This window comes from Amblyomma americanum, chromosome 1 (genome assembly GCF_052857255.1).
Source record: "Amblyomma americanum isolate KBUSLIRL-KWMA chromosome 1, ASM5285725v1, whole genome shotgun sequence".
In the NCBI taxonomy this organism is placed as follows: domain Eukaryota; kingdom Metazoa; phylum Arthropoda; class Arachnida; order Ixodida; family Ixodidae; genus Amblyomma; species Amblyomma americanum.
The window spans coordinates 287,892,678-287,913,667 of record NC_135497.1 but is presented as its reverse complement, the minus strand read 5'-3'; the positions used below and the strand labels follow the sequence as shown (position 1 = coordinate 287,913,667).

Genomic DNA, 20,990 nt, shown 5'->3' with positions numbered 1-20,990 from the left:
GACGGCAGGCGATCAAGCCGCACTGGGCAGCAGCAGCAAAGAGGCTATGGGAAGAAATTTTCTTTCCCCGCAGTTATCACTTCTACCAGCAACTCGGTATTGGCCAACGATCCTCAAATTGTACATTTATGGCATTCCTCTATTCCAGGGCTTGCTATGAACGCGAACAAACAATACTAGCGCATTTTTCTCACGCCGGCATCCAGGCCCGAGAAGTGCGTCCCTATGCCATCATGACGCTTATACAGCCCTCCACACACCTGTCTACAGAGCGCTCGTATACGGCGGGCTCTGTTTTGCATTTATCACAATCGTCGCTGACTGGCGGGCCCGACGCAGCTTTCACTCGTAAACGACACAAGTGTACTCCCATGTGCGCAGTTCGAGCGCTCTATAGACTGATGTGTGGATGACGGCTGCACATCGATACCGCCACGACATCCTCCTCTTCGCTGAGGTGCGATGGATCAGAGCACTTTAGAGGACCGAGAGCGAGCGCATGGATACGCGCGGCCAAAGCGGGCGAAACCCTCGAAAGCGCAAACGACGTCACTGCCAAGAGTTCGTGTTTCAAACAAGAATCGAACGAGAAGGCGACCCGCAGGCCGCCCTTGCGAGTGTGAACAACGGCGTTGTCCAGCTGCTGCCCGGCCGCAAGCGACTGCTGGTCGCATGCCCTTTGCGACTCGCAAGTGTGAATGGACCAATCGAGGTACAGCTTGTCTGCGTGCATTACACTACAAACCACGTTACAGCATTTACAGTCTCCTTCCTGGTGTGGATTCTGCGTCATGCGAAGATAAAAAAATTGGCAGTGGCTTAGCTCGGCTATGCCAGGATATACGTGGCGAGAGGTATACGTTTCCCTGGCTGAGCTTGTCTTTCGGAAACTCGAATTGTGTGATCAGTCACACGACGGGCCTTCACAACCTCTTCTGTTGGTTCCCGTTGACTGACGCCTTCCATAGGCTCCATCTCGGCGGCTATGTGCCGTCTATTACACTCGGCAATCTGGCGTCTCCGTTTGGCAAGGCGTTCCTCTCTCTGTTCGGGCGTCTCCGCTGCTCTCTTCGCCTTCTGACGCTCATTCTCTCTTTGTTGAGTAGCCAAGTGCCAGGCGACAACCTCAGGATCGGAAGAGTTAATCTTCTCTTGTCTATACCGCCGTTTAGCAGCGGCTAGACTCTCCTTCTCTGCCTGCAAGTCAAGCGTTGCGATACAGCCGCCGATTACATATCCGCCTTTTATACGCAATGCTGCGCATGCGACGTGCGGTTCGGGTGATAGAGCGGCGTGCGACGAGGTGGCGACGAAGAACGCGGCGCAGCTGTGGAGTCTTTCTGGTTGCCATGGTATCGGCGCATGCGCAAAACTGCTCATGCGCGTGACGTCACGCTCGGCTTCGCCGGTGGAGCGGGCGCGCGGCCACGGCGACGGCGAAGCGCACCTCGCTCCTCTCCGGTTGCCATGGTGACGGCGCATGCGCACAACTGGTCTCTCCCATGTACCGCGAAATGCTCGACTGGTAGCCCAGTGTAGCTCTCGCTACCAAAGTCTCTCTCTTCCAGAGTGGTTTACGTTAGCAGAGATCTGTATGTGAGTGGGATCCTAACTACGCTCGGATGCGGCTGTGCGGACAAGGCGAAGCACCGCGCCCGTATACTGCATACGTGCGCCGTACTGCGACCACGCGAAGATTAGAGGAACAGAACGAGAAAGCAGAGGGCGAAGACGACGCGGGTGTACAACTCCTGCCAACTGAATGCCCAACAACCGCCGCCGTGCCACCTCTTCCTGCTAAGGGTTCTAGCACCATCGTACGGTAAACACGGTGCTACACGGTAAGTGTGACCGCACGGCAAACGCGGCTAGGCAAGTCTGGCAACATATATGGACAACAACGCGTTACCGTACGGCTGTGCAATGAAACTCGCTTATGACCGCTTGCTGTTTCTGCAAAACGCCCCCTGCTGAAGACGCATTCCGGACAACACAGAAGGCGAGGACGGGCAGAAGGCCCTAATGACCTCCTTCCAAGCGTTGCCTCGCTCCGCCCTCCCTGCGGGGGCTGACTGGGGCGTTTCGTCGCGTTATTGGACGTTTCTGGCGTACCGAAAAAGTTACCTGACGCCTCGTGCGCATGCGCAGTGTCACACGTGGGGCGTCCAGTAAACCGGCATCCACGCTAATAATTCTCCGGTATGTTAAAAACATCTCATATTCGTCCTCATTACACAACTGACCAGTTTTACGGTCCGCTCCGCGGCTGAGCGGAGCACGCGCCGAAGTGCGCAAGCGTAGTACGCTCACCCGCTAGCGGAGAGCGGAGCGGCGCCTCCGTTCCGCTGGCGCGCCGACTATCGCACGGAAACGCCTCGGCATTTCCGGTTAGTTCAAGATGGCTGCCTCCGGCTCGATGGTCGCATCTGAGAGCGTTTTCGAGTTTCAGTGTCTCAAGGGCTCATTTCCGCGACTACAGTCGTCGAAAGCGCTTCAAAATCAACAAAGTTCCCTGTTTGCAATGGGAAGTAGTTGCCGTGAATCCTCTCGAGCGTCCGTGTGCGCACGTGGACGCGGGTGCCAGAGTTGCAGTCAAGAAGGATTTGACGTTGCGCGCAGTGAAGAACCGCGTAGACCTCACCGGCTACTTTCGGCAGGAAGCACACGCCTGCCTCTATTTTGATAATGAGTGGATATTCGTGCACTCATATGCAAAAGGGTGTAGCTCGCGACACACTGCAAATGTTTCCAACTTAAGAGATCATCGATTTATCGACGGTTTTGTCGCGACAAAGGATATGGGCACTGCCGATGTCTGAACTCTTGCGCGCAGCGCAGGAAAAACCCTGAAATAGCGGCTGGAAGCGGCCACTCACACTAACATAGCGCGTCATTAATCTGGGTGGATCAGACAACTCCCACTGCAAATCGCGTTTTCCTTAAGTCCGCTGCACGATCAGGTGTCCTTCCACTGAACACATTCACTTATAATCAATAAAGTACCAGGGAAGCAGCGATGAAGATATATCCACTCGAAAGACTCAAATTTTGATTTTGTTTTGTCAAGACGGTTCTATTCGACACCGCCAGATGGCGCTACAAGTCGGACCGCTTAGGGCGCCTGATGACCAGCGGATGCGTGCGGACATCAAAGCCCCCTAGGACCGCTTCTAGGGGATTTAGGGTCGCTGAAACATGCTCGCTGCACCTTCGATCAGCGTAAGCGGACCGGACCGTAAAACCGGTCTACTAAAACTGTCTACTGCCGCAGACGAATATCCACCGTGCCTGTATTCCATGTACCAAACAATCCGTGCACCGAAACTCATGCATATTAAGAAGTCCGTGCGCTGACCGAGACCGAAACAGAACGCCCCGCAATGAAAAACCCGAAAACACAGACCTTCAGCATACGGTGTACCGTGTCACCGTTAGCGTTACCAGAGTACCGGAGACACGACTGCGCATGCGCAACTTTTACCGAAGGCGACCACGGTATACCGAGACACTGTGGCACAGCGTAATGACCGACGGCTTGCGCCTTCATTCGAGTAGGAATTCGCACTTTCTGTACTTCCGCCCGCTCCGCTGACCACGAATCCGCATGTTTCCGATAAACAGTGACCTTTTCTCGAATCGAAGCTACTACGTACTGCTCTGTGAAATGTCATATATATCGCGTGAAAAATCCCCCGATGCCAAGTGTATGTAGCGCGGCGGCTTGTTAAGCGGGTCAACCCCCCCCCCCCCCCCCCCCCCCCAATTTGAAGTCCAGCGAAGACTCGCAAACCCACTTGGTCGAATGACATACAACTTAGGCAGTATCTTATCTACTCACTACGCTCACGTGCTTTAGTTACCGCAATGTGCACTCGTTTGGGAAATTTCAGAACGAGTAAAACGCTCCGACAGTATATGCGCTAGCACGGCCGGACGACAGTGCGTTCACGGCCAGAGCGCCAAAAGATGCCCTCGTAAGTGAACAAGCACACTCTAAACAAGGCCAAGAAGGAAGTTTGGCGCGAGAAGTTTATAAAATGCACGCCAAATGGCCCCGTCATGGGTTCAAAGAAAGCGAAATCCAAACGGTAAAAACACATCCTGCCATTAAAACAATAAACTAAAACATGTGAGCCGGCTTGACCAGACGTTTTAGTAGAGGGGTAGGGTCTTCTTGTACCGTCAGCTGCTTCTCAAAAGTCAGTGGTTCGACACCCCGCGTTCGCGTGCTTTGTTGTTGTTTTTTTCTTTCTCTACTACCTTTTTTTTTCTGCGCTACTATTCATTTTACAAAGCCAAAATCATTTTTTTTTCTTCGCACAATGTAGTATAAAGGTTAAATTAATCATTTACTGCCAGTGTCAGCGCAGCAGCAGCGTATTTGCCGCCGTCCGCGAAACAGCGGCGCCCGTGTTGTTCTGGTACTCCCGGCCGGTACTACGGTACGGGATTACTGTATATGCTAAAATCTTCGGGCGCGTTACTACGGTACGCGGCGGCGCATGCGCAGTGGGGCTCCGGTAACAGGTACACAGTAGTCTAAAGGTGTCTAATTATGTGTACTACTTTTACAAGCACAAGCACCACCATCGACCCGTTTATCTACTTGGCCACCTAAGCCCGTGCCGGAATTATGCGAGGCTTCGACTAGCGCAGGCACTTTCTGCCTGGAAACCCGCCACAGAACGACCTCCGCCGCTAAAGCGAAAAATTCGTCCAAGCAGTTTGTTTTATCACACCCTGCCGCGCAGTCTTTCCCCCACCGACGGAACCATGGAAGAGAATTCACCATCGCTCAAGTTTTACAGATTTACGAGCCCTGGTTTCGTCGCGCCCGCCTCATTCATTTTAGCGCGAAGCGTTTAAGGACTGCCACCGCGCCCTCCAAGCGAGACAACAGGCGGATGCGCAAGACGCGGAGGAGCTGGCACCGGCAGGCGCGCGCGAATGTTGCGAAAGAGAGCACCGGTTGGCCTTGAAGGCTTCCCCGTGGCGTCCCGACGGTTCGTGGCAGCGGTGCGAAATCAAGCCACAAGCGGACGACCGGTGCGGTAAACTGCGCTCTGCGTCGCCGGTCCAACCAGCGGGTTGCTCTGGCCGCGGATTTGCATCGCAGAGTATTATTACGAAACAAGAGGCGTTACGAATTTCTTTTGCAGTGTGCGACTGAGATCGGTATTCGAAGCACTGATGAGAATAAGGCGTCATTCAATAACAATGCCATAAAAACCCGGTCTCCAGTTTCCGTGGCGGCAACCATGCTACGAAGCACTGGCGCCCATGAAAGGCTCGCCATTCATTTGCAGAGGTGCGCTGCACGGAGCGGAGTGAGCGTAACGGCGTGGTCACTTACGCAAGCAGAGCGGTCAGCACGCGTCGAAAGCGAATATATAAACCAGGCCATTGCATGCGTCACCACCGTTCGCGCTTCATTCGTTGGTCCGCGATGATAAGTTACGTGATTACCCCTATTCAGCAGATGAGGAGCTCGTTCGCACATGGCTATGCCCACGCGTTCCTTTCTTTCGCCTTGACGCAATCGGGTGCGGACGACGTAAGCTCGCCGTGCTTGGTCTGTCCACGTGTTCAAAGTAGCGCAGTCTCGCTCTCCTTCCACACGCAGGGTTTCCATCTTCTTCGGCCCCTTCGCAACCATGCACCAGTTATTCTATTTTCTCGCTTCGTTCGAACTTATCGCTGTTCGTGCCACTTCACGATTTTCAAACGACCAAACTCCCCTAAACTATGACACTCGCGTTCAAAGAGAGACACGAGCACGTAAGCGTCCCCTTTGAACGAAACTGCTTGCTGGGCGTGTAAGCACGGTCTCACCCGAGTCCTGGTGCCCTCAACAGCACGCGGTGCGCACATGGCTGCTTCAAACGACCGCACGCGCGCGCTCTTTTTGACGCCCGGAAACGACATGCTCAAAAGAGCCCAACGCTGCAGGTGATGGCGCTATCGAATGTCCCACGTGTTTGCGACTGGGCGACCAATTCGTGAAATGTTGCAATACTGGTACTGGGCGAGGCAGAAGTGCTCTGAACAAAAGTGAACTCGCTTCAACTGCATGGCAGTGATCCTTGTATCAGTTTCATCATTATTATTATTATTATTATTATTATTATTATTATTATTATTATTATTATTATTATTATTATTATTATTATTATTATTATTATTATTATTATGTAAGGAAGGATGCAAGAGGACGTCGCGCAGCGAACTTGCCGGAGCGGCCCGGGCCACCGAAATAATCGGAGGCTACCGAGTCCGTCGGCTCGCATATCCGACTACCGCATGAAACCCGAAGGGCTGCGACAGTACATTCGAAGAGCGAGAGGCAGCAAAAAAGAAAATAGTCGCGAAGCCGCAAGATACACGAGACAAGCGCGGTACAAAAGAAAAAGAAAGAAATGCCAAGCGACACCCAGTCTGTCCTCTCTACCTTGTGGAATGAATGTGTCCGTTTTCGTCCACCGATCATTACTCAAGTGGGAGAAACCCAGCACCCTGACGCGATCCTTTCTGCCTCGGCGCACCGAGGTCTGCGCTGCGATCGAGTTAGCCGCGACCGATTGCGCGGCTCTGGTTACACGCCCCCTTCCGCAGCCCTCCGACTGCCGAGGGAGTCCGCGCCGGCAGCGCGGCTGTTCTTCATTTACGCACCGAAACCATTCAGCCGCGAATCACATTTCGAGGCTCTCGGCTTACACGCGCGCGCACACACACACACACACCGGAAGCAAAGAATGCGATCTTTGCCAACAGCAAGAAAAAAAAAAAGCGCGCGACCGCTGCGTGGCAGCGTTCGCAGCAGAGATGCAAGCCATGCAGAGAGGTGCACTTACCGACTTCACTTATTCACGGTATAAACAGATCGCCTCGAGGGCATTATCAAAGGAGGAGGAGGAGGAATGGGGGCAGGCAGTACACGTGAACAACATTTCGTCACGTGAGCAGAGAACGAAAATACGGAAGATCCGCACAGCCAAGAGAAAACGGCACGCTGAAAGATATATATGCCCACACGATCGCGTAAACAACTGCCGGTTCACGTCTCCTATAGTTTGCAGAAAAAATGATTTCCCGAAACTGTTAGTTCTAAAGGAATATTTTTGAACTCCTGAAAAAAAAAAGTTCTGATCATAGGGATGAAGAGCACGCGGTGAAAATTCAATCAAAAACATTATTTTTGATTGAGAAGCAACACCAAACGCTTTGGGCGAAGCCTTACAAAAACTGTATCGACACAAGCCACCAAGTGCCTCATACTTTTCACACCTTCATCACTTCGCTAAGAGACTGCGGACACACACATACACACATATATATATATATATATATATATATATATATATATATATATATATATATATATATATATATGAAGGGAGCAAACAGTCACCGAAACCAAGGTGCATAGGGGAACGTTATTTTTTTTTAATGTGTTGTGCTTATCAGTGGCCTAATATTACTTAGATTAATAAATCGCTTAAAGAAAATTACTTATAAAGCAGCTCCCTTCATAAGTTTGTCAAACGGGCCCCTCATTTACTTTACCTTGTCTGCTCATATTATATATATATATACCAAACGTGATTTCTGGCAGCTGATTTGGTCTATATAATATAAAATCACCAAAAAATTGAAGAAACATAACAGGATTTATTTCACGACGTTTCGGCTGGAGGACCAGCCTTATTCGAGTGTAGTACAGCGTTTGAAACACGCAGATTTTATAGAGCGTGCGCGAGGTACAAAGTTGCAGCAAAGCACGAGTTCAAAAAACATGGGGGGGTGGGGGTGAAGAGACCAGGAAGGGGAAAAAATTTACAGAGGATATATATATATGTATATATATATATATATATATATATATATATATATATATATATATATGTATATATATATATATATATATATATATATATATATATATATATATATATATATATATATACACCACACACATACACAGCATTTCGCATTCGTATCGTATTTCCGAAGGTATCTGCCAGCAACCCGTTTCCCGAGTCCTAAACATTTGCTTTTTTTTTTGTTCACGGGCCGTTCACATTCTTTCTGATGAACAACACAAGGCAGCGTGAATGCAATCGGGCGCCTGTCGGCAACAGTTCAAACGCTGACTATTAGAATTTAGTTACTTTACTAGTTTACATGATTCGCCTGTTTTCTGAAGTTCGTCAACACTGGTATTACTATGCTGCAGAAAGCTTCTCTTTATCTCAAAAACCCAATTTTTAGAATTAGTGGTCTCTTCTTTCACTCCCTCCTTTATCCCTTCCCTTACGGCGCGGTTCAGGTGTCAAACGATATATGAGACAGATACTGCGCCATTTCCTTTCCACCAAAAACCAATTATTATAATTATTAGAATTAGTGGCGGGCTTCCTTGAAACATCTCGCATCTTGCGCTGCAATGCAATGTGTCCAAAAACAAGCAGCGCGCACAAAGGAAAGGCGAGGATGGAAATTCACCTCGTTAGCCTTTTTTTTTTCTTCCCGAATACAAAAAAAAATGTGAAGTAGTAGACAGTCTTGCCTTCATTTTTTTTTTTCGTTGTTCTCAGCTTACGCCTGCAATACTGCAAGATATGCCTGCTCAATCTGGAAGCCTCGACTATCTATCCTTTCGAACACTTGGATCAGTTCAAAATCGGTTCATTTACACAGTTTATTCCTATAATTCGATCGGCGTCACTGCACCTTACTATCCTCAAAGCAAGACGTCCCATCTCTAAACAGCCCTTTTCACAAGTTTCAATAGAAAACTTCGTACTTCTGTCATTTCTCTGGCTTATCGGCTGTCCAGCAGTACAAGCAATCCCATACCCTCCCCGGCGTGAAGTGCGCGGGTATACCGGTACACCGCTACCCTCCTCGCATTCCTCAACCCCGCTCGGGACTGGTGATATTTTTTGCCCGCCGATAGTGCGCATCACTCCGATCCACTTAAATCCTGGGCTACCACTGGTTTGGTTTCATGGAGTTAAAAGTCGCAAAGCGACTCGGGCTATGAGGAACGCCGTAGTGGAGGGCTCCGGATAATTTCGACCACCTGGGGTTCTTTTAACGTGCACTGATATCGCACAGTGTAGGGGCCTCTTACCGTTTCGCCTTCATCGAAATGCGACCCGCCGCGGCCGGGATCGAACCCGCGTCTTTCGGGTCAGCAGGCGAGCAACATACCCTGTGAGCCACCGCGGCAGCTGTTACCACTGAATACAACACCATTAAAACTTGTCCCCCACGTAAATACGTCAAACCTGGCGTATTTGAGGGGCTTGTAAGCAAGAGATAAATATAACAAACTCGATTTTCGATACTCGCGAAGTCCTGCCGCTCGCCTATTGGGCGCATCGAGAGAGAGAGAAGGAAAGCGGCACGCTGGTCCTTCTCGCACAGCTTTCCTCCTCACCCCGCGAAAATGCGTATGAACAACGAAAAGCACGCCGAACCCTATCGGGACCACCCGCTCAAAGCAGGCGACCGGAAGATCGTTTTCTAGCACCAGCTGGGATGCGTCGACCAAGCCACCGCGTGTATGGTGTTTGCCCGACGCCTTGCATCCCCGTATTCAACAAGAGCGCCCCCTGCATCGATGACATGGCACGTGCTGGACATTTCGCAATTTGCTCGCTTTCCTCACCTGTGCCGGAAGTACGGCCACAACACGCGACTCCATGTGGTCGCCACAACACGATTATACCAGAGACGAAGAGGACGAAGAGCGATTCGCAAAATATAACTTCCGGCCAAAACATAACGTCTGCCATTTGCTCTTCCTTATCCTCACCCACTGACTCTCGGCCATTACGCCTCTTTAAGTTCCTGATTCCGCTCCATCTAAATTCGGTAGGGTTGCTTTGGGTACCCGGTCACATGGGCTTTCACTTAAATGAGGTTGTAGATTCCTTAGCAAGAGCCTCTCTCAGCGGCCCAATTGTTGCTGTCCTGCCATCGTGTGCATATACAGCTGCGGTGAGGGTTCGCAGCTACACAATATTTCAGGAATTTGCTGCCTCGGCTCTTACATCATCTCCCGAATATCAGCATCTTCTGCATCCTTGGAGTAGCAAAGACTGGCGCTCACGCAGATTAGAGGTCTCTTTCACGCGTTTGCGTTGCCGGGTTCCCCTTCTAAATTTCTACCTTCACAGATCTGGCCTGGCAGCTTCCCCACTGTGCCCTTTTTGTGCCGAACCTGAGACAATAGATCACTTCCTGCTGTTCTGCAGCCGCTTTTCTCATTTGAGGAAGCGTCTTTTGCAAATTCCATTTCATCAACTGGGCTTGCCTGTGTCTTCCGCGGTTGTTCTTTCCATTGGCGCTTCTTTGCTTGGACGAAGCGACAGGAGTGTGCGCTCTGCTGTGAAAAATTTTCTTCAAGAAACGCAGCGACTCCCATTCTAATTTCTTTTTCCCGCCCTCAGTCAGTACGACATTGCAACATTACAGGCATTGTGTACTATTATGCACATTAAGCAATTGTCCCGTCTTTGATCTCCAAGTTAACTGGACCCCTTTCCTTCCCTCTTCCAATCTATCAGACTACTTACTATTACCACTCCTTTTCCCGTCAAAACTTTCCTGTATCCAGTAATTAACCGCCTGTGTCTTGGCCACTCCCCCGTAGTGGGTATGTGCCAGCAACGTCTGAGGCCTTCCTTCCTTCATAACGCCCGCCGCGGTGGCTCAGTGGTCCGGCTACTAATCCGGAATTCCCGGGTTCGAACCCGACCGCGGCGGCTGCGTTTCGATGGAGACGAAGAGGAGGAGGAAAAACTATTAAAGTAAGGGAAGGGATAAAGGAGGGAGTGAAAGAAAGGAAACCAAATTTTTTTATTCCGGAGCCCTCCACTACGGCACCTCTTTTCTTCTCTTATTCCCTCCTGTACCCCATCCCTTACGGCGCGGTTCAGGTGTCCGTCGATATGTGAGAGATACTGCGCCATTTCCTTTCACCAATAATAATAGTAATTGGTTTTTGGGGAAGGAAATGGCGCAGCATACGATACATCGTTGGACACCTGAACCGCGCCGTAAGGGAAGGGATAAAGGAGGGAGCGAAAGAAAGGAAACCAATTTTTTTTTTACTCCGGAGCCCTCCACTACAGCACCTCTTCTCTTATTCCCTCCTTTACCCCCTTCCCACGGCGCGGTTCAGGTGTCCGCCGCTATGTGATACAGATACTGCGCAATTTTTTTTCCCTCAAAACGAATTTCCCTCAAAACGACCGCGGCGGCTGCGTTTTTATGGAGGAAAAACGCTAAGGCGCCCGTGTGCTGTGCGATGTCAGTGCACGTTAAAGATCCCCAGGTGGTCGAAATTATTCCGGAGCCCTCCACTACGCCACCTAATTCTTCCTTTCTTCTTTCACTCCCTCTCTTATCCCTTCCCTTACGGCGCGGTTCAGGTGTCCAACGATATATGAGACAGATACTGCGCCATTTCCTTTCCCCAAAAAACCAATTATTATTATTACGGGCGCGGTTCGGGTGTCCATCGAGATATGAGACACGGGAGTCATTTCTTTGACCTCTAGCTACATTCAAGGTGAAACTTGCGGCCCCACTGACGGCTCGAAAAGCAGGCGTAGTGAAGCTTTTCGCTTCAAAACCTTAATCTCCCTGGCTGCGTTGGTGGTCGAGCGACTGGCGGTTTCCATAGATAGCCATACTGACACACAGAAGTAGCATTTTTTATTTGGTAAACATATTGCTTTCTTCGAAACGACATAAACTTCGCGACCATAGCTACCGCAAGGGTAGGAGCAGTAACTGCAACCAGTCCTGCAATAGTATTGGGCACGACATTAGAGCAAACGTTCCAAGTGCTTTGGGGGCAGAGCTTAGCGTGGTGTTAAACCCCTGTGAGACTGCACTCGCAACCCCGCTGCTAGATGCAGCGGCTGCACCGGCAACCTTAGCGTTGCTTAGCGCGGTGCTTGTCACGTTGATAGGCACGTGCTCACCACGGCAGGCGTCGCATCGATCACACCTAGCGTTCCGCTGAACGCATCAAAGTGAATCGACGTTTTATGTAGAATGAAAATTCGTTTGGGGGAAAGGAAATGGCGCAGTATCTGTCTCACATATCGGCGGACACCTGAGCCACGCTGTAAGGGAAGGGATAAAGGAGGGAGTAAAAGAAGAAAGGAAGGAAGAAGTACCGTAGTGGAGGGCTCCGGAATAATTTCAACCACCTGGGGATCTTTAACGTGCACTGTCATCGCACAGCACACGGGCGCACAAAGGCGCGCACGTGCTGTGCGATGTCAGTGCACGTTAAAGAACCCCAGGTGGTCGAAATTATTCCGGAGCCCTCCGATACGGCACCCCTTTATTCGTTCACTCCCGCCTTTATCCATTCTCTTACGGCGCGGTTCAGGTGCCCGCCGAGATGAGATACTGCGCCATTTCCTTTCCCCAAAAACCAATTTTTAAAATTTTATGTGATGCCGGCAGACGCTTTACCGCTTGACCGAAGGTCAAGATCAAAGGTCTAAGTCGAGATAGTTGATGTAACCGCCGCTGGTGTCACTGCTGTAGCCAACGTCATGTGTCGAACCTGGCTACCACCATTATGCTTATCCGTTTGACCTCTAGCTACATTCAAGGTCAAACTTGCGGCCCCGCTGACGGCTCGAAAAACTGGCGCAGTGAAGCTTTTCGCTTAAAAAATGACGGATGATTTAGCGTGGTTAGGCCGAACTAGGTGTACTTCAGTTTTCACTTGTGGCGTTTTCGGTTCGGCGCTCGGTTTTCAAGGTCAAGCAGGCTTTATACAAATACCGGCGAAATCTGTGAGTGGGAGCATAGTAAGTGCCAGCGCACTAATATTGAGGGGGCGCTTAAGCTCCGCCTTAAGGGTACGACGCGATAGCGATAATGGGTTAAAGCCTGGACTCCATGTGCACGAAAGAGCGAGCGACGCGACAAGGCGGCACGGTGACGCTCGCTCCGTCGCTTGTGGGCAACCTCCATGCAAGCGAAGGCGGCAGGCGACGCGAACCCGCGACGTGCGCAGCGGACTCCGTGCTTTGCGCACTCAAGCTTAGAAACACGCCCGTAACCTGTTCTCTCGCTTAAAATTTTGCGAGTGTGCCTCATAGCGAGGGCAAAAGAAATATTTCCTCTACGGCAGCGCAGAGGCACGGTGGATCGAGCGCCGGTACCCGCGGCTCGACACACATGCTTGGTTTATGGTTTATGATGGTTTAACGTCCCAAAACGACTCAGGCTATGAGGGACGCCGTAGTGAAGGACTCCGGAAAGTTCGACCACCTGGGGTTCTTTAACGTGCACTGACATCGCACAGTGCACGGGCCTCTAGAATTTCGCCTCCATCGAAATTCGACCGCCGCGGCCGGGATCGAACCCGCGTCTTTCGGTCCGGCAGCCGAGCGCCATAACCACTCATCCACCGCGGCGGCTCGACACGCATGCAGTACGCCCGCTCGCGTAGCCCGCTCCAAATGCTGTTAGCCCTCCGCAACCAACAAGCAGATTGTTTTAATTATTTAAATCATGCGGGGCTGCCTCTCAGCTACAAAACCAAATATTTTCTCGACGGTGGCGGTGACCAAGACGACGCGCTGGTTTCGTGAGATGTACCCGCGAGAAACCGTGGACAAACCGGAAACGGCTTTGTGCGGCTCTGATTGGCCAGTCGCGTGGAGGACTTCCGGGCGACGAGCGAAATTTTCTGTGGGTGCAGATCCGAGCGACACGGCAAGCGACACATGCATATGGCTTCGCGCGTCGCTTGCCGCCGTCGCCTTCGCGTGAGTTTTCGCGTACATGGAGTCCAGGCTTAATGTCCATATATGTGGAATTGGTCACACTGTACATTCGCAGATCCCTGCGAGTCCCCAGTAAACTCCTGGCGCTGTGGTGCAGCGTTTAAGCGATGCGCCACTGCCCTGCGAGGGCAGGGGCTGCCGCTGGTGGGTCTTGTGCGACCCAAGTTGCTCTTGAACCTCTCGCGACCACTCATTAATTAAACTGCCACGGTGGGCAGTATGAGATGAAGTCACAAGGTCACGTGACCTAGGTGGCCCACCTTCCACCTGGAAGGGGAGGGGGGCATCTAGGCTGCTTCAAGGTCAAGCAGGCAGCTGTTCCCTATAGCCAGACTGGCGAAATCGGTGAGTGGGATTCTTAGCGCTAGCGCACTACTTTAAGTACAATGAAAGGTTCTGAGGTGAAAATAAGGCAAGAAATAAAACCTCACAAAATATGTACAAAAATTTTAAATTTTAGCAACGACGAGCGTTGCGGGTTACATTTTGGGAAGATGCTTAAGACCATCGCGAACTTCATCGCCCTGCCTCATTTCCATCACGGTAGGGTCGAAAGCTGTTCAGCGCCCGTAGTATAAAGACCGCCCCCGTGATAACGAAGCGAAAGGGCAGCAACTCATTTTTATGTTTAAGAAAAACACTTATTCCGCTAGACGAGCCCGCAGCGACTACCGCGAGGTAATGGAGCGCCACTTGAGCGCACAGAGTTAACACCGATGCACCGTCTTCCGAAGAACACCCAACGACTTCCGGACGACGCAGAACACACGGCGGCCCTTTCCCTGAACGCGTGTCGCAACCAGTAATAGCCTGTCATTACAGCTTCCGAGCCAGAACTTCGTCACGCATAGTACGCGGCACCAAACGATAACCTTTTTTTTTTTTTTTACGACGAAGACGCTGAGGGTGAACTTGCGAAACAGGCGGAAAACTTATCCCAAGGTTCTCTCCAATATAGCAGCTTAGTCGCTGTGGGCTTCTCTCATAACTCCTTTCACAACAGCATCGCTTTCATCCGTGGGTGTACCACCAAAGGGCCTCCCGAGCAGCACTTGTCGCGGAAGCCTGAAAGTTCGCTTAAATTCGGCGAATCAACGGAACGCTGCATGAAACCAGCGTCCGGGTCATCATTATTCCAGGGACCGCAATTCATTTAAGCCTTACATCCCTCGACAGCGCTTCCTGTTATCCACAGCGAAGCCCGACTGAAGCCCCGCTCGGTGCATTCTTTTGCACCGCCGCTGCTAATAAGCACGGCGCGGAGTAAGTGCGGGCTTCTTTCGCAAAGATGAGCCTTCGCGTTGCAGTGCTTCTTTCTGCGTTGAATTTCGCGTTCGGCACGTGCCGTTCTTCTTTTTAACGGGAAGCCTTTCGTTGGGGCGATGGGCTTTCTGCAGAGCGGCTACTCAGCCTTCGCTCCGACATGAGCGTAGTTGAAGAGCCAACTACACGGTGGATTCGACTCCTTGGAATTTTTATGTATACGGTGTCGGACATGCATGCACTCTCCGGGGAAATAAATTTCTTCGTACCCGTAGATTAATGTTTTGCCAGTGTTACCACACCAGCGGCTCGGCTCATTAACGTGTTAATTAATGTCAGTGATGCACGTTAAAGAAATCCCGGTGGCTGAAATAAAATACAGCTCGCTCCACAAGGCGCCTCTTTTTCAGCCTTTTCTCTCCCTCCTGCATCCCTTCGCTCACGGCCCTCTTCAGTTGTCCACCGTGAGTGACACAACAGAGAGATTTAGCATACTGGAGACGTACTACTCGCGGAGACGTATACCGGTTTTACGTACGGGAGCTGCTCACGCGCAGTGGCAAGGGCGTGGCCAGGCAGGACCACTGCGCGTGCGCAACAACGTCTCCGGTATGCTAAATATCTAGTTACTGTGCCTTTCGTTTCCTGATAACTTGTGTTTGCGTCCTTCTCGTCTCGTATTTGTTACTGCTGCGCTGCAATTTTTCCAGTAATTATTATTAACTGCCGTCAGGCTGACAGCCCCCCGCGATGACCTTTGTTGCGTTCGGCTGCTGAGCACGAGAGCTGCATAAGACGCCCATGTGTGCTGTGCCATGCCACCACACGCTTTAGTGAAGAGCCTGAGTCGGCCGAAATTAACCCGAAGCCCTCCACACTGTTGCGTTGAATCGTAAAAGCCCCTAACCGTTGTCAAGGTTCAAACTCGCACACAGGAGAGTTTGAACGGATTTTTTCGCCACTGCACATCTTCGCAAACGTTCAGGGCATAGCCTTGAAGCAGCCAATGTCTTCGGATGCTTCCCTAGGCTCGGAGCGCGCCTCTCCGAGCCGAACCAAGCGCGCCTCATGTCTCCTCGTGAGTCGCTATTTTTAAAAACCTCAGTGCTTAAAAACGCCAAGTAACACTCGCTCCAGAGAGGGATCTCAGTCGCCCGCACCCTCTAACCGAGAAATTTGCTTAGCTAAAACGCGTTATGCTGCATTTATGTAGACGAAGTAGTATCAGGAAACGCAATATGCAAACAGGACCGCCACTCCACACCCACACCCCGGCTGCTTTCAAGAGTCGACCTTAAATACGTCCCAGACTCATTCACACAACCATTTTAAGTCGGAGCGACAATCAGATAACTAGTTGTGAACAATGATCGACTATACTCAATCCAGGAATCAGATCACTGCAGCACTCCGGCAATGATAAATGTGGGGCTGTACCTTATAACTTTTTATTTCTGCTTTCATTTGCCGCAGCCTACGTCACCGGAAGGCCGCGACCAATGACACAGAACCAATGGGAAGGGAAACTCAAAGAAGGGCGACTGCCGTTACGGGTCCATGACTGCCGTTCTGAACAGAGCGCAAAGCACGTGAGGCCACAGTGTGCAGAAGCGCTTTGTCGTCGGCTGGCGGACCATGGCAGAAACCAAACGTTGCAAAATACGGCCTCAGATAATTGTTCAGTCTAGCATCCACGTCTGTTTTACCAAACAGAAATTCCTATTTTGCATGTTCGTGGCGGATCGATGCTGAAGACTTCAGTACGATGATGCAACAGTTTATCTGGAAATTTCTGTTAGAGAATGCGCGGCCATAGCACTCTGGATTCCTGACTGCCGAGCGCGCGTATCGCTGCCGCCAAGCTTCTTGAGTTAATCTTATGTCTGCGCAAGCTCCCAATGAACAGCTTGCTTTCGATCTCTTCGCGTGCCTGTTTGTCTGTCGTCAACACCCCGTGACTAGTACTACGAGTATTTCCCCCACCAAGAAGCTGTCACTTGCGAAATATACACTGAACTCCGGACCGTCCAGGGCTTTAGCGAGTTTAGAACAGGGGGACACTATCGGTTAGGGAGATATGGGGAATAGCTGGTCGCCAGTGCGCATGCGCAGAACAATAACCTGACGGCATTATTGCTCTGCACCTGCCCACTCACGCCCCGCTATTTACCTATCCTCCCAGCCTACAGGGTCCCCCTATTCTAAAAACTATTTCGCGCATGACCACCTCGTTGTTCCCCTATCCCCTTATCCGATATAATTCCCATACTCTAAAAACTCCCAATGATCGCCTTTCTGCGGTGGGGTACCTCGGTGCAGACCGGAAACGTCTGTGCACTACTTTAAATCTTTCACTGCACGAAAAGCGCAAACGGGCAAAGATCAAGGAGAGGGCTGAGATCGCGGACCGCAAGTATGGCGAATAATACTTGCTGCAGCTGTGCTGAAGCAACATGCTTTGTGGGAGAAAGGCAGCATGCCACACAAGACTCGTGAGCTCCTTGCGAACGATACTACCCCACCGGCTGTGCCAGTTTGGCTTGTAATACTATACTCTTGCTATACAGTAAGAGTGTAGTATTACAAGAAGAGCAAACAGAAAAGGGGATCCCCAGCAGGCTGCCGCCGACTTGCTGTGACATCCAACTTATTATTCCGCTGAAAGCTTCCTCTGGGGCGATAACCTTTGCGTGGAAAGTGACGGGCGCAGAGAAAAGTGCACGCCGTAGTCGCTGTACCGCGATGATGTACGATTTTTCATCCGCGTTGCGCCTTATCAGCACCGCTAAAAAGCTGCTGACGGAATTCGTTGGCGTGAAGTACATAAATGAATGAATGTACAAATAAAAATGTAAAAATAATAATGAAAAGAAAACAATTGTCTGCAATGCAGCTTCCGCAGTCCGCGAGACACGTGCGTCGGAGGCGCTGCGGCTAACATGGGCGACTTTGGAAGGCACGTAACAAATTTTAACGGTCCGTCCGGAGACCGTGGCACAATAAGCTCGTGCAAGAGCAAGTTAACCACGTTTTTACATACACTGTACAGAGCCGTCTCCTAACTTCTTGCACTGGAAAGGTTGTGCAAATGTCGAACGAGGAAAGAAGGCTTTCACGAACAGTGAGGTAAAAAAAACAAACGCATATCGGAACCAATCAAAATTAAATCCGATGCATTTACCGAATGTACACAATTTAAGTGCGTTCTTTTCAAATGCTTTTCGGATCATTTACGAGGTCCAAACTGAAGTGGAATCCACACAAAGCTGGCTATACTGTGAGCGCCCAATCTGACACGGTGAGAATAAAACTTTAGATACCACAGATTAGGCTACGTTATCAATTCTAGCACATGTACGACTAAGAACACAGCAGCGAAAAACGCTAAAAGCACTACGAAAAGTATGGATGAACACTGTCGACCAACTTGAAACTGTTTCGTGCACGACGTCTTTTCCAATCCCACAACATCCGGCTCAATAAATTCGTGTCGAACGCGGAAGCTTCCATTGACTTTGAAGCCTGTTCATAGTGGCACCGTTTCTGCACCATGCGGAAATCAAGCGCCATCAGAAAAGGTGCCGAACACGAACGAGTTCTATTTTGTGTATGTTCATCAAACATGACGCGGAAAAGGTGCTCGGTTCGTTCGACGCTCGTCAAAGACTGCTTACGATACGCTTGACTAGTTGCCCCGGGCGAGAATGCAGACATAACGAATGTGGGGGCCACTATAAGATTGGAAACAAATGCAACCACGCTCTGAACCACCGCCGGACCTTGCGCGAAAATATTTTAATTAGTTATGAAACGGGTGGTCAGAGTACGGACGCTTCATATCAAGACGATGCCGTAAGCCGAAGAGCTAGCAGCCACCCAGTGGAGTATATAAGGAAAGTTCCGGCGGTGATTCATATCGGCCCACCCCGGGCTTCCACCGACGCCGGCACATTGACAGCTACGACGCAGTCAGCACGCTCTATCTCGCTGCTCGCGTGGGCGCGGGCAGCTACACGCTCTGTCGTCGAACAGACGCCACGGGCAAAACTCAACGCCACTTACTCTGCTGCTGCCTAGTCAGCCTGCTTAGCTGTTGTTTACAATGCCGACATGCGAGTCCGCATAGCAGACAGCTTTGCAACAAGGTCACATTCAATGCGTGTTTCAAAGGAACTAGAAGCGAAACGAGGAGATTAGCTTGAAAAACCGATGTGCAGAAGCATGCAGCAAGGTAAACAGCCTGGCGGAGCTGATGTTGCAGCAAAGGTAACACCGCTGGGCAGCGATGACTCCGGTCTCTCTCCGGATCTCGACGGAGAAACGTCCGTCCGTGCTGTGACTGCCCGCGTCGTGCTCACCTCGGGTGTAGAGGCCCGCCAGCTCCCGAGCACCAGCATGGTGTGGTCCCCACCTCGGCTTCAGCTGGCCGTCGACTGTGTTGCTCGGTTGATATGTGTCCGAGTTGCTGTTCGGGTCGTCTTCGGGCATTGAGTTTTCGTAGATTTGTTTTTCCGTTTTCACGGGAGGTAACAGGTTGCACGCCATTGCCATCGGCTTTCAAGTGGCACCTTTAGATAGTCCAAATAAAAGCCCTCGGAAATTAAAGGAAAAGAAAGAAACGGAAGCGTCGAACTCGTACACCGTCCGGCCTGCCCGAACACTTCGCTATCACAACCTCATTTGCGAGTGGAGAGGTTCGCCGATGGACAAATAAAAAAAAAAGACCGCGCCTCTCACAGACAGGTGGAGGTGAGCGCCATCTGGGCTCTGCTTTAGAATGAATGTTTCGCTTCTACAAACTCTCCCCTTCTTTTATTGAACCTAAAAAACTTAATAATCGTTTATTAAAAACTTTTTCATAAAATTGCGCTTAAGTAATATGTATGTGCAATCTATCGTGTATGTTCGAAATGCCTAAAGCGTCTCCTCGATTTCAATGGGCCCCGAGATCACCACGACATTGCGCAGGCTGGCCGCTAGGAGGCGCTAAAAAAACCCCTCGATTTTCGGTTGCAACGCCTGCGAGACTGTGATGCGCGGTGCCCGATCATGCTGTTTCATCCTTTTTTTTTCGGAGTTTGAGCAACAATTTTTCGTCTTTTAACGACAAAAAACATGTTTTAAGTGTCTCAGAGTGCAAAAAATGCTTTAAAAGTCTAAGCTGACTTCCGCATATTACTGAAAGAGGATCATCAGTTTCGATTTCGAAATCTGAAAGCGTGCTGTGCACACCGTTGTTGTTAGGGTCTTTTGTCTGCAGCATAACCAGTAACTTTTGGACGGTTTACAACAAAAGAAACATGTTCGAAACATCCATATTGCAACAAGTGCTTGAAGTGGCTCGAAATGAAGCAAAATAAGTATTTACACTGCATGATGCATGGTGTATTGTACTGTTGCCAATGGCAAGAACTACTTCGGACAAGCAAAAAAGACAAATAATCCATGACATAGAATAAGGACAGGAGGAAGTCCGGAATTACCTGAGCTCTCAACTGTGGCCAGGTGACCCGTGGCAAAGGAGGACTGCATATATGGCGCCCAATGGATGGAAGCCGGAGACGTCGCGGTAACCTGCCTGTGGAGTCGCTGGCCCGCAGGGGGCACATCCCTCATATCTAATGTTCTTAGAACTTTGCGAAGCGCGCGTCTGTTACAATCTTGCTGCGGAGCCTTGCGAGAGATGTTTCGATCGGGTGAAGCAGACTTGAGGGCAGCCTAGCTGCGCTGTTTCTGGTCATTTTTCCGATGAGCTTTCGCCGAACGGTACCACCTCGAATAACGCTGACAAATTTCAAATAAGCCCATGCCCCCTTCTTTATTCTTATCGCTAGAAACACAGCTCGATCACTAGGTTCCTGTGTGATGAACGCGCACAGTGACTTTGGGAGTAACACA

The 20,990-nt window shown here is 50.5% G+C and overlaps 1 protein-coding gene across 2 annotated transcripts in view; it reads right to left on the bottom strand.

The window, feature by feature from the left end:
• LOC144115231 (plasmanylethanolamine desaturase 1-like) overlaps positions 1 to 19,799 on the bottom strand; it is a 211,206-nt gene extending 191,407 nt beyond the window's left edge. For both annotated transcript variants that reach the window (XR_013311309.1, XM_077649510.1), the window contains exon 1: positions 19,451 to 19,799. Coding sequence is in view for 1 of the 2 variants with exons in the window: in XM_077649510.1 (XP_077505636.1) it covers positions 19,451 to 19,643 (193 nt within the window). In the remaining variant the exon portion in view is untranslated. The remainder of the gene's footprint in view (positions 1 to 19,450) is intronic.
• Between the last annotated feature and the right edge of the window lie 1,191 nt (positions 19,800 to 20,990).